Source organism: Gymnoscopelus microlampas, assembly GCF_963454915.1.
Source record: "Gymnoscopelus microlampas genome assembly, chromosome: 24".
Taxonomy (NCBI): Eukaryota; Metazoa; Chordata; class Actinopteri; order Myctophiformes; family Myctophidae; genus Gymnoscopelus; species Gymnoscopelus microlampas.
The window spans coordinates 33,151,290-33,165,940 of NC_139961.1; the positions used below are offsets into that span (position 1 = coordinate 33,151,290).

The 14,651-nt window shown below is 41.9% G+C and overlaps 1 protein-coding gene across 1 annotated transcript; it reads left to right on the plus strand.

Moving 5' to 3' along the window:
* Nucleotides 1–5,874: 5,874 nt before the first annotated feature.
* lig4 (ligase IV, DNA, ATP-dependent) lies at nucleotides 5,875–12,542 on the plus strand. The gene is made up of 3 exons (XM_084051046.1): nucleotides 5,875–5,945; nucleotides 7,549–9,619; nucleotides 9,925–12,542. The coding sequence occupies exons 2-3, from the start codon at nucleotides 7,557–7,559 to the stop codon at nucleotides 10,592–10,594; spliced, it is 2,733 nt and encodes a 910-aa protein (XP_083907172.1). The 5' UTR covers nucleotides 5,875–5,945; nucleotides 7,549–7,556; the 3' UTR covers nucleotides 10,595–12,542.
* Nucleotides 12,543–14,651: the final 2,109 nt, after the last annotated feature.

A 14,651-nucleotide genomic window follows, 5' to 3' on the forward strand; every position in this document is an offset into this window, starting at 1 on the left:
ATCGTGAAATCTATCGGTAGGCTATAAACAGCAACATTTACTGAACCGCATGCATCAACAACATGAGCTCCTTTGTAAACAGAGCCTGAGAAAGTACATTGAGTGCTGCTTAATCGTCTCACAGGAGTACAGGCAGCACACGGTTAGGCTACCTGACTCACTCTGTCATCCTCGTCCTCTCTGCCTTCACTTCAGAATCACTAGGCTCAATTCTACATGGTGCACCCATCCACCTCTCTCTCTCTCTCTCTCTCTCTCTCTCTTCACATTTTGCACTTAAGTAAAAATACCCATACCGCAATGTATTCTTGTTAATTTCTTGTTAGAAATTAAAGTCCGGTATTCAAAATTTGCTTGAGTAAAAGTACAAAAGTATTCACATTAAAATATACTTAAGTACTGAAAGTAAAGTACTCAAGTTTCCAAATGTATAACAATGCTTTGAAAATAGCAGATCTACAAGCTCACAGCGCGTCACTTTGCGACGCATTGTGAGCTTGTAGATTGGCTATTTCCAAATAGCCTAAGTATGCATTGGGCTGAAGTGGTTAATGCATGTTTTGTAATAATAATAAAAATGTACAAAGTAACTACTAACTTTTTAAAACAAGTGTAGTGGAGTAAAAGTACAATATTTGCCTCTGGGATGTAGTGGAGTAGAATTTACTCAAGTACAGTACTTGAGTAAATGTACTTAGTTACTTTCCACCACTGCTCCCTCCCTCTCTCTCTCCGTGCGAGCTGATGCATGCCACGGAAGCACAGTGACGTCAGTTGTTTACCATCTTCTAGGTCGCCGCTCATTGCAGTTGCACTGTTGCACACAGGCACATACAGCTGAGCTTATGTAACGAGCCGCTGTTATGATCCCGCCGCTAGCGAGCAAGCAAGCTCGGCTTGCCTGCCCGCCTCTGCATGAAGGGTGAGGGGAGGGAGGGAGGGAGGGGGGAGTACGTGACCCTCAAGTATAGTGCGCCTACTGCTGCCGCAGAGAGAGGGCTGTTTTGATGCTGATGGCTTGCCTGACGCACACTGCTCGCTGCCTCCTCCGCGTGCACTGCACCCCCGTCCCCCCCAGTGCTGCACGCATGCAACGCATCATACAGTTACAGAGAGGGACTAGTGGGTGTACTATTGCAGTGGTACTCAACCTGTGGGTCGGGTCCCCACATGATGTTTTAGGGGGGTCCCCAGATGACAGTGAAGTGACAATTTAAGGACTTTTAAGACTCTTTAATACATAAAAAAACTAAAACAAAAAACTATAAAAATTGGTGAAACATTGGCCAAATATATTAAAGTATAAGAAAGGCAAACATATTTAACTGTGGATCCGAGTCAAACTAAACTGAATGCCTCAACTCCTAATTCCAAGTGTGTGGGGGTCCCCATTTCAAATTATGATTATTTTGGGGGGTACTATTGTACAGTACTGTACGTGCGCTTTACACCCATTCAACAGCCTCCTGTATCAGCACCACAGTACAGTGTCTTGGGTTACAGTGGAAAAGCAGTGAGTGAGTGAGTGAGTGAGTTCACCCCCCCCCCCCCCCCCCCCCCCACACACACACACACACACACACACACACACACACACACACACACACACACACACACTCTCCCCCAGCTACCCAGGCTCCTCCACTGCAGCAGCAGCACAGAGCTAGTAAACAACCCTGCCTGTACTGTGTGTGTGTGTGTGTGTGTGTGTGTGTGTGTGTGTGTGTGTGTGTGTGTGTGTGTGTGTGTGTGTGTGTGTGTGTGTGTGTGTGTGTGTGTGTGTGTGTGTGTGTGTGTGTGTGTGTGTGTGTGTCTCAGGGCTCCCTGCCTTCCCTGCTGTGCAGCGCCCTCTCCCTCCACACGTAAAGAATGGCCGCGTCAGGCCTCCAGCAGACCAAGGTGTCCCCCTATTGGTGGACAGGTGCAACTGTTGATTGACACATTAACACAGGTCTTCGACGTTTTCAGGCCAAGGCAAGGACCCCTTAACTGAGAGAGAGAGAGATGAAGCAGGGACCCCCACTGCATTGTTTACAAATGTGTTGCAGATTCAACGTTTTCATAGATTTCATAGATACCTTCCTTCATTGACTATCATCAGTGTTCCGGTAAATGTTGTTCATTTCAGACATTTAACCACTTAAACCTTCAATACTTAGTACTTGATTTGCTCCTTTTCCCCCCCTACACCAAACCTCTTTGCCAAAAATAGTTGATCTACAAGCTCACAACTGCAAGGTGTTGTGAGCTTACTGTATATCTGCTATTTTCGGCTAATGTGATTATGTTCCCCTCAGAATAGGGATGCTAGGCTTCAAGTGGTTAATGTAAAAAAACATCCTATTACACAGAGATTTGGCGGCCCCCCTATATTAGCTCTGAGGACCCCTTGGGGTCTCGGACACCCTGTTGAAGACCCCGGCATTAACAGGAAGAAGCAGTGGTTCTCAAACTTCTTAATTTGAAAGACCCCCCCATAACTCTGAGAGTGTAAAATGGAACCAAATGGATCTGGCTGCAAGGGTCCATTTGGTTCCATTGGTACACTCTCAGAGTTACAGAGTAATGGTCCATTTTGGAACCCCCTCAAGAGCCCCTTTTATTAGAGAACCACAGAACTAGACTATGCAGGTTGTGTACTGTTAAGTTTTCCTTTAGCTGGGGACCCCCTGGAACTTCCTCAAGGACCCCTGGGGGTCCCCGGACCCGTCTTTGAGAACCACTCAAGGAAATAGAAATACTCTATCCAGGGGCTTAGTTCAGTGATACGCAATGAGACCTTATGAGTCTTAGAGGTTTGATAAATGACGAGGACTATGGTCATTGTCAAGTCAATGACTTGACAATGAGACAAAAAAGACAAACAAACAAACAAAGAAAATTACACAAATGAAAGACAAAAAGGCAAGCAACACTTATTAAGGGACACAAATGCACACTCAGAGTTGAAAGCCATAGGGTAAAAGTGAGTGTTTTAATGATGCTTTAAAAGCCTCCATGTAGTGACTGCCTGGGCACCACGGATATGAAGAGGATGCAAGGTATTCCAGGGCCTATAGGGCAGCTGCTGCAAAGGATCAGTCTCTCTCTCTCTCTCTCTCACACACACACACACACACACACACACACACACACACACACACACACACACACACACACACACACACACACACACACACACACACACACACACACACACACACACACACACACACACACACACACACACACACACAGTAGAAGTACTCTGTTACAAGTAAAAGTCCGGAATTCAAAATTTACTCGAGTAAAAGTACAAAGGTATTGGTATCAAAATGTACTTAAAGTACTATGGCTATTTTCGTGATGCGAAAATAGCCTAGGTATAAATTAGGGCTAAAGTGGTTAATGTATGTTTTATAACGTAATAATTTATCTGCAAAGTAACTAGTAACTAAAGTAATAGTAAGTAAAGTATTGAAAATTGGAAATACTCCAGTAAAGTAAAAATACCTCAAAATTGCACTTAAGTACAGAACTTGAGTAAATGTACTTAGTTACTTTACACCACTGACTAACACACACAGAAGTAGAATTAGAATTGTCCAAATGTTTTGCTCAAATAAAAGGACCAGTAACATGGGAACCAGGTGCTGTTGATATCCAAGCATGTGCAGCGAGGAATGTGAACTGAATGTGACAGCTTCCAGGTTGCTTCAGCCCTCAGGCGATCTGGAATGAGCCCAATGCACCCTGGAATGATTTCACATTACTTTGCAAGTACGCAGTGGTTTAAAAGTAACTAAGTACATTTTATACATTAGAAAACTTGTGAAATGGGACATTCTGCATAGTGAGTGCTTTCTACTTTTGGTACTTTAAGTACATTTTGATACCAATACTTTTGTACTTTTACTCAAGTAAATTTTGAATTCCGGACTTTTACTTGTAACAGAGTATTTCTACATTGCAGTATTGATACTTTTACTTAAGTAAAACATTTGAGTACTTTTACCACCACTGCAAGTAAGTAAATGTACTTTGCTCATATGCATGCTACCATCTGGCTCGTGGAAATATCAAAACAAGTTTGTGATGTTATCAAGTCACACGGTTGAAAATCACAACTCTTAATGATCTCTTTAGGCATATTTCCTGCCTACAGTAGGCCACAAATATGTATTTTAACATGCTGTATAAACATAAGTGATATATTTTTGGTTAAAACTAAAGTTTGTGTGTGAAAATAAGCTGTGTTTGTTCAGTAACAGAGGCCTCCCCACCGGCCCAGTTCTTCAACTGACAAACAGAAAATACATTTCCAGGTGGGTTGCCAATTTCATCCATAGGAGAGAGTACACATGTATCTTAAATTTGCTAGTTTTGCATTTCCAGTTTTGTCTGCTCATTTACTTGTGTCATCACTTCCAATTTCACTTGTTTATCCTATATACTGTATGGAATGCATTTCTGTTTACTAAAGAGCTGGATAGAATATAGAGCAATGTAACTACCTAAAGAAATAACAATAATAACAACAACAATAATAAAATAATAATAATAATAACTTTAAATTCAACTTTGAATATAATTGTCTTCATTCCCTAGAACAAGGTAGTTATGTCCACATTTATTTAGGCTAAGAAGACTCATTGATTATGAATTTATCCTGTTTTGTTATCTGTGAAAATAACAAATTGTAAGATATTCTGCTGGGAATGTGGTGGTACGCACTACAGTGGTTCTCAACCTTTTTCAGCTGTTTAAAAAAATGTTGCCTCTGTCTTGTAAACATTATTTGACAATTTAGCCAATGCTTATAGTATAGTTTGCTGATTACTTTTGATGCAGTAATGGTTTTTGATTGATTGATTGATTGATGTACTTTATTTAGTAAGACATGAGAACAACAGTACATGGAAGTACAAATTCACAATACGAGGTCTAAACTGGAATACTCATAAAAGCACTGAGCTTGTTTCAAATGAGTTCCCCACGCACACAAATCATGATGACATATATGAGACAGACAGATATACACACTACTATAGAATGTCATACAATCAGTTTACAGGTTACTGGTATGAAGAGTGAACAATATGTACAAAAGAAGAAAGAGAGAGGGGGGGTGGGGGGGTCTTTTTCTTTTCTTTTTTTTTTGTCTTAAAAGTCCTTAAATTGTCACTTCACAGTCATCTAGGACTGATACCCCCCAAAATCATGTGGTTGCTAACCTGGGGATCCCGACCCACAGCCTGTGGGTCGGTTCCACTGCACTGCACGAGCTGATTTTAGTAATCATTCTCTTGCTGAAAAAGATTCCTCAATGCAGAATGTCGCCCTCTCCTGGAGGAAGACAGAACAAGACGTATTATTCCTGCAGAACAAAACGATGAGGAACTAATAGTTCAGCTCATGTTTCCACCGGAAGGTTACAGGTGAAGGTTTCCGCTCAGTGTTGCCATGCCCGCTTATTATAAGCGACTTTGGGCTTGTTTTTCTGTACAGTTGCTTTTAAATATTGGTTAGTTGTGGGTTGCGTTTTTTTCGGCTTGTTTCTAAAGTGTAGTTGCTTATTTAGGCTAGCTTCCAACATCAATTCCAATAATTATTATTTAAACCAGTGGTTCTCTAATGTTTTCATGAAAATGTTGTGTACCCAGGGAGCATTTGTGTTGTTAGAATGTTTAAAAAATATTCTACCAATATTCCCCTGTTCACATTCTATTGCAAGATTTTTTTTAAATAGCAGAGCTACAACGTTGTGAGCTTGTAGATCGGCTAATTTCAAATGATGCCGATGCGGCATATGTTTAAAGTGCTCATTTTGGATTTTGGGCTTGTTTTCCTAGACCTGGTCGCTTCTTTCTCGCACCAAATCTGGCAACACTGGTGTCCATCCAGCTTGCTGTATGGAGACGTTGGAGACATAATTAAACTCTTTTGTTCAAGTGACTCAGATCAAGGTAATTAATTGAGGTTTGGTTAATATATACATACTATAAGATGATTCCGCTTCTGATGCCAACAAAAACAACATTAATACAGTGAGAAACGAGTCCTAAAGTCCCTTTGAGACACAAGTTGTTCTGTGCGTTTGTGATCGAGTCTTTGTCAGTACATATAGTCTTTGTTCAGTGGTGGAAAAAGTACGAGATTTCTTACTTAAGTAAAAGTATCAATACTGCCATGTTAGCCTTAGATAAAGACTCGTAGATGTATTTTATCGGTTTTGACATTTTGTATCTTTACGAGAGTCTTAGCTACCACCCCCCAAGATTGCACTGAAATGTCAGCTCCAAAGCCCGTACTTCTCCAAACATGTACGAATGCAGAATATAAGGTGCTTACCCGCGTGCCCCAAATATTAACTCGGTGTCCGGCGTGTTTGAGCAATGTATTCATCCATATTTCTCAATAAAGAAGTGTTTTAATCCCGTCTGTGGCCGAACGCCATCCCCCCCCTCGTTTACTTCCTGTTTACGTTGAGTGTAATTCCGGCTTTAACCGGATGCGCCCCGTCACTACCGCCCATTGTGAACTTCCGACAGAATCGGCCACAGACGGGATTAAAACACTTCTTTATTGAAAAATATGGACTAATACATAACACAAACACGCCGGACACCGAGTTAACATTTGGGGCACGCGGGTAAGCACCTTATATTTTGCATTTGTACATGTTTGGAGAAGTACGGGCTTTGGAGCTGACATTCCAGGGCAATCTGGGGGGGGGGGCAGTATTTAAGACTCTCGTAGAGATAAAAATCGATAAAATGTATTTACGGCTACTGCCATGTAGAAATACTCAAAAGTATTATGATTACTAGTTATTATCAATAACTAGGTGTATATGATGATTATATAAACGTCTGGCCATTATAGCATAGTAATACCAGTATAGTAATAATGTGCAGATGGCAAAAAGTGTAGGTTGTTATGCACAATAACAATTACTGTAGATCTATGTCGACGTACAGAAGAGGGTGTCTTTATATTGTGCAATTTTCTTTTATATATGAATTACATGAAATGGGATATTGTGTAACTATTTACTGTATTTTAGAAAGATGGTAAACATAGTTGTCTCTGCCCAACCTACATCACTCAAGGCTATCTTGACTGATCAAAGTTACTCTCATATTTAGGTATTCAAAACATAATGTGCAAATTGTATTATGATATATGATCGACTTGTGTAGGATGGACCACTGTCACGTCTCTTAAAACCTACTCAGTCCTACATCTAGCTGACATTAACCACTTTCAACATGGTGTCCCAATTGTGGGCATGTCATTGTAGGCAGAAAAATGACAAAACATTAACATAAATAGCTGGTCTACAAGCTCACAACATGTCACGCGCTGTGAGCTTGTAGAAAGAAATGTTTTCTATAAAAAAGGTCTTAAGTGGTTAACAGTCCGTCAATCATAAACAGTTTGTTCAAATTTTGGTTTTAGTCTACTACTGTAGGATTGTATTCAACATTTTATTTGATTCCTGTAGCCTACTTATACAATGAATTGTTTTAACTTCTACCTACTACCTTTTGGTTTGATATGTTACAGGTTTCACCATGGAGGGAACTTCCAAGAGTGACACCGCTGACCAGGCCTCTGTCGCAGCGCAGGTTCCCTTCCTTCACCTGTGCGCCACATTAGAGAAAATCCAGAAGTCTAAACTACGCCCGGATAAATCAAAGGCCCTCGGAGATTTCATCGAGTCATGGAGGAAATTCCACGCTGCCCTCCATAAAGATGATCCCCAAACGACAGACTCTTTCTATGCAGCCATGCGCCTCATAGTTCCCCCTTATGAACGAGAGCGGATGGCCTATGGCATCAAAGAGAGCATGCTGGCTAAACTCTACATAGATGTATTGGGCCTCCCAAAGGGTGGCGCGGAGGCTAACAAACTGCTGAACTACAGAGCTCCCACAACATCCCAGGGGGAAGCTGGAGACTTTGCCGGCATGGCTTATTTTGTGCTGAAGAAACGGTGCAGCAGTCAAGGAAACCTTACCATCAAAGAGGTCAATGACTTTCTTGACTCTGTGGCGGCCAATAATGCTGGCAAGCAGAAGGATCAAGTGAAAAAGAGCCTCCTGCACCTCATCACCCAGAGCTCAGCTCTGGAGCAGAAGTGGCTCATCCGGATGATCCTAAAGGACATGAAGCTTGGAATTAGCAAAGAAACAGTCCTCCAGGTTTTCCACCCAGATGCTTCTGAACTGTTCAACGTCAACACAGACCTGAACAAGGTGTGCCAGACACTTCACAACCCCTCTGTGTCCCTGAGCGACGTCTCCATTGGACTTTTCTCTGCCTTCAAGCCTATGTTAGCGGCTGTGGCTAACATCCGTCAAGTGGAGAAACAGATGGGTCACAGCCCGTTCTTTATTCAGACCAAACTGGATGGGGAGCGTATCCAGTTGCATAAAGACGGGGATGTCTACAAGTATTTTACCCGAAATGCTTTTGAATACACACAGCAGTTTGGGGCATCACCGCTGCAGGGCTCACTTACACCTTACATCCACAATGTTTTCAAGTCCAATGTGGTGAGCTGTATACTTGATGGCGAGATGATGGCTTATAACCCCACCGCAGAGACCTTCATGCAAAAAGGGAGCAAATTTGACATCAAGAAGCTCATGGAAGACTCAGAGCTGCAGACGTGCTTCTGTGTGTTCGACGTGTTGCTCATCAATGGCCAGAAGTTCGGCAAGGAGCCACTGAAGAAGCGATACGACGCCCTTCAGACCGTCTTCACTCCTGTAAAGGGGAGGATCCACTTAGTGCCCAAGACAGACGGCAACACCATGCAGGAAGTGGTGAATGCTCTCAATGACGCCATTGACAGCAGAGAGGAGGGGATCATGGTGAAAGATCCATCATCCATCTACAAACCTGACAAGCGGGGCGAGGGCTGGCTGAAGATAAAACCAGAATATGTGGATGGTTTGATGGATGAGCTCGACTTGCTGATCGTCGGTGGATATTGGGGCAAAGGGCGACGCGGTGGCATGATGTCTCACTTCTTATGCGCGGTTGCAGAGGCTCCACAACCCGGCGAGAAACCTTTCGTCTTCCACACCCTCTGTCGCATCGGCTCTGGGTACACCATGAAGGAACTGTACGAGCTTGGCTTGAAGCTTGCCAAGCACTGGAAGGTCTACCGTAAAAACGACCCTCCGGCAACCATCCTATGTGGCACAGAGAAACCGGAAGTCTACATCGAGCCCTGCAACTCAGTCATCATCCAGGTGAAGGCGGCTGAAATAGTGTCAAGCGACATGTACAAAACCAATTGCACCCTGCGTTTCCCCAGAATCGAGAAGATCCGAGAGGACAAGGAGTGGCACCAGTGCATGACCCTGGCAGAATTGGACGCGTTCCGTAGCAAGGCATCTGGCAAGCTTTTTTCGCGGCACCTCTTCATTGATGGCAACGAACCAGAGAAGAAGAAACGCAAGGTTCCGGTCAAGCCCAAGAAGATGGTAGGGGTCATCGGCCATTTCAAATCCCAAGATCTGTCCGGGGTTACCAAGGAGACGGACATGTTTGAGGATGTGGAGTTCTGCATCCTGAACGGCAGTGACGAACACCCAAAGGCTGAGCTGGAAAAGGGCGTGGCCAGGTACAATTTAATTTCTTTATTATAATCGGTTTATTACTTGATTAAATATATTCATGTCCAAAATGAACAGATGGTGATGGTTAAATGAAGTAAAGTGCACCTCAACCATTTTAGCAATCAGCCCAATATACTTTGTAAAACAAAAAACAAAATTGGCCGATTTTCAAGCTTGTTTGGTTATTTTATTTTTATTTTGTGAAAAGTTTTGAAAAATGTTGCAGACAGACGGTTAGAAGAGCTCTTAGGTTCTGCTCTTAATTTTGAAGGATTTATTCACATTAATCACATTTTCTCCGCCATTTCAGGTGTGGGGGCATCGTGGTGCAAAACCCCGGGAAAGACACATACTGTGTGATAGCGGGAACGGAGAACATGCGCGTGAAAAACCTGATCGCTTCGAATGAGCAAGACGTGGTGTGGGCCGCATGGCTGCAGGAGTGCCTGGACAGGAAGGAAGTGGTGCCGTGGCAACCTCGCCACATGATCCACATGTCACCGTCCACCCGGGAGTACTTCGCCAAGGAGTACGACAGCTTCGGCGACAGCTACTTTGTGGACACGGACGAGCGGCAGCTGCGGGAGGTGTTCAACAGGATCAGCGGCGTCGAGTCCTCAGCAGCCTTAAACGTCGGCCAGGTGGAGGCGCGGTACGGCTGGGAGGACCTCCCCACCAGCATGTTCAGGCCATTCAAGGCTTACATGGACTGCTACGCAGACATAGGAGACCCCCAAACCGCCATTCCCGCCACATGTCTGGACACGAGGGCACTGGAGTTTCGCTACCACGGAGGGTCCGTGGCAGAGAAGCTCAAGGAAGGCGTCTCCCATGTTATCGTAGCAGACGATAAGAGAATGTTGGATTTGAAGACCCTCCGGCGGCTCTTTAAGAAGAAGTTTAAGATTGTGCGAGAGTCGTGGGTGACGGAATCCATTAAAGCAGGTTATGTGATGGATGACAGTGACTACTTGCTGTGAAGACTGTACTAGTGAAATATGAAATCCTTAAGTCTACACTGGACAGGCTCTTATTTTATGTAGTCTACTGCTTTGTCAAATTCACTTCATCATTTCCTAAACTGGAAGTTGAAATGGCCTTTGGTGGAGAATTAACTCTATTGTATGACTCTTTTCGATGCAGTGATATGTAAATTGTTATACATAAAATGAATAAACTAAATGAGAGCCAATAAGATAAACCGGATGAGAGGATTAGCTGAGCTCACCTCAACATTTTTGCTAGACAGGCTACAAAAATGCATTTTAGGGATTAAAGGTATTCCAGTTTCTGGCATTTCAAAATGACATTCCAAAAGTAGATATTTCTATTTTCTGTGTATTGACAAATATTTTAACATGACATAATTCTAAACATTCTACAGAGCTTGTAGATCTTGCCAAATGTTTGTCTATTATGATGACATACGCACAATAGGGGGTCATTTGGTTAATTCCAAGAAATGTCTCATTGTCTATTTGAACAGAGGACCAGGATGTTTGTCATCAATAAGCATGTCTGGTCATCTATAGGTCAGTGGCTCTCAACATTGCCGCCATGTTAAGTGGTCAGATGGGTGGGCCGTGTGCATTTTCATTTTAATGATCAATCAATTGATTGTGTTCCGACTTGGATTAATATACTTTCCTGTTCCTATTTGTCACAATGAAAACACATTTTCAAGGTTTAAAGAAAACATGCCGTACCAAAATTGTAGTGTTTTGCCAATTTGGGGGCCCACTTACAATAAACTTGGGCCAACCAGTGGGCCCAGGCCGGCCAGGTTGTCCTTTTCCCATCTATGAAAATTCCCATTGGAGTCTTATAATTCATAAGCAACTGGTCATATTCATTAGTCAACACTTTCTTATTAACTTATTGTGTGTTGCTTAAGATTATCAATAATATTAACCTTTCTGCCACCTGTATAATATGAACTTGTGTCAAAATAACCATAACTCCTGATTTGTAAGTAATGATAAAAGTGGGTTCAAGAAATAATTGCTGAAAGGACTGCATCACCCAGATATCCTAAATTCCTATAATGTAATCGTTTATTTGCCATCTTTAAACCCCACATCTGTGCAAGTACGTTCAAAATGGGATTAATAGAATGAATATTGGCTAATTCCTAGATATTTATGTATGCATCTTAAAGACTTGCATAGGTTTCTAACTAACATTTTATGTCATCTTAGATTGTAACTTTCTGGAACATACAAAACAAAAGTCTTACATGGATACAAACACCCTGACCTATACTGTCCAAATCTGATAAACAGAACTGACCCTTTTAACCCATTCTGTGACAAATTTCAGTTGAGGCCCATAATAATATATCAAATTAGGTAGGCTAATCCTCTGTTTCTTATGGGAGGGTGGAGTTTTTGTAATTTCATTTTGGGGCACTTATTTCTTTCCAAACCAATCTATGAATTGCACTATGTATTGATTTAAACAGCTTTAAGGGAATCCATTGGTATTGGATACGGCGTCATGCCTATGTTCCCTCAGCCCTTTTTTTCCTCGGTTTAGGGTGGATTATTGCTATCTGGTCTAGCAAAGACACTGATTAATTTATCCATGAAATAATTTGTTATTTTAGGGGTAAGCTTATTGTTCATACAATTATTGATTTTATCACTGTTTTATGTAGCTTTTTTCTTTCATTTTTGGGAAAGGAATCTGACTTTTAAATGAAATTGCCCGACTGAAAACAAACTGATTAAACTACAAAACAAAACTCCACCTAAATAATGACATGGAATGTCATGGTTGAAGTACAAACAAAATACGCCAAGAGTTTGCAGTTACTGGTAGTCTGTGTTTTGTGTAATTAAATAACACTTCTAGACTCAAAGTACTCAAATGTTGGAATCTGTTTTTAGATAACCGGGGGGAAAAAAGTTCAATCTTTTTTTCTTTTTCTTGCACTGGAATCTTACTATTCTGCGTTGATGTAAAAATGGAATAAACATTTTTGAATTAAAATAACATTGTGGCATTTAACATTCACTGTGGTCCAACAATGGTTCCTATAAATTATAATATACTCAAAAGTTTACACAACAGTTCTGTGAAATGCTGTGTGTCCATCTGGCTGGCAGAGCAGGTGGATCTACATTCAGCTGTCTCTAAAGAAATATCACTGCTGTGCTTTGGGATAAATTGTCTTAACCTACATTACCATTTCCTTTAGTTAGGGTATGTGGGTAGCATTGTCTTATCCTATTATTGTTTCTAGTTCAGGACATTTGGGTAGCCTCTATTTTAGGGGTATGTGGGTAGCCTCTAGTTCAGGTAGCCTGTAGCTTAGGGCTGTAGTTCTCAACCTTTTCAGGCTGTGACCCCCCAAAATAATCATATTTGAACTGGGGACCCCCCACCGCGAACACTTGGAATTGTAGGAGTTGATGCATTACATTTATTTTGACTCGATTCCACAGATAAATATTGTGAAAATAGCAGATCTACAAGGTGCGAGGCATTGTGAGCTTGTAGATTTAAAAAAACCTTTGCCTCCTCCTTATATTATTTGACAAACCAGTTTTTATAGTCTAGTTTGTTGATTACTTTTGATGCAGTAATGGTCTTTTTCTTTTCTTATCTTTTCTTTTGGAGGTATTAGGTCTTAAAAGTCCTTAAATTGTCACTTCCCCGTCATCTGGGGACCCCCCCAAAATCATGTGAGGACCACCCTGGGGGTCCCGACCCACAGGTTGAGAACCAATGACATAGGGCATGTAGGTAGCCTCTAGTTCAGGATGTGTTTGGAAAGTATGTTCTTAACCTGCAACATTGCCTCTAGTTCAGCATATGTGGGCTGTGCAAACCTGTTGTGCATAAATGGTGCAATAACACATAACACATGAAAAGCGATGAGGTATCCTACCTGTTGATAAAGATTCAATATTGGAACAAATTGACATGTGACTTTCCCTTGATGGTCAATGTTTAGTTCTTTTGTTTTAATTTACTTTGTATGAGAAGTGAACATACTTTACATTACATTCTAAATGGAACAAAATAGTATTTTAGCTAATTCAAAAAGCAAGAACAATATTGAGTTGGGTTAGAAAAACTAAAGCTATCAACAGCTGCTTTCCCACAGCACCACTTATATAGATAGCTTTTATTGTCATTCAACATATACATGAAATGCATAAATGAACAAAAGTTCGCTCCACTGGCTTACTATGATCTAGATAGAACTACTCCTGCTAAAATAATGCTAAAATACTACAATACTAAAATCACCACTAATAAGATAGAATCACAGTCAGTTCATGACTGATTCCATTAATTCCATTCATGACCACGTCAGACTGTCCGTGATCTGTACCCCCAGGAACTTGATGCTACTCAGTACCTCCACTTCTTTTAAAATGCACAACAAAAATATTGCACAACAGGAGTCTTCAGCAGCATATATATAGGAGAAAGGTTAGGGGATATTGCACTTGCACAGGACAATTTAACGTTTTAGAGAAACAAACTCTTGCAAAATCTAGTTGTTTTGCTCCTGATGCTGTGGTACCTTTTGCCACAACAGAGTGAACAGTCCATGATGTGGGTGCAGGGTCAGTCATGATGTTATTGGCCCTATAGTCAGACAGTGGTTGTGAGCAATGTCCTTGATGGAGGGCAGTGAAGTCCCGATGATCTTCTCCGCTGTCCTCACCACTGTCTACACAGATTTCCTTTCCAGTCTGATGCATTGCAGCTTCCAGACAGAGATGCAGTTGGTCAGGATGCTCTCTATAGTGCCCCTGTAGAATGTAGTGAGGATGGGAGGGGGGAGTTGGGCTCTTCTCATCCGGCGTAGAAAGAATAGACGTTTCTGTGCTCTCTTTACAAGAGAGGCCGTATTTGAGAACCATGTCAGACTGTCCGTGACCTGTCCGCTACTCACTACCTCCACTGCAGTGTCATTTATGAGGAGTGGCTGTGCTGGTTCTGTCTGAAGTCAACAATGATCACCTTTGTCTTATTGACATTCAGGACCAGATTGTGTGTGTTGCACCAGCCAGCTGTCTA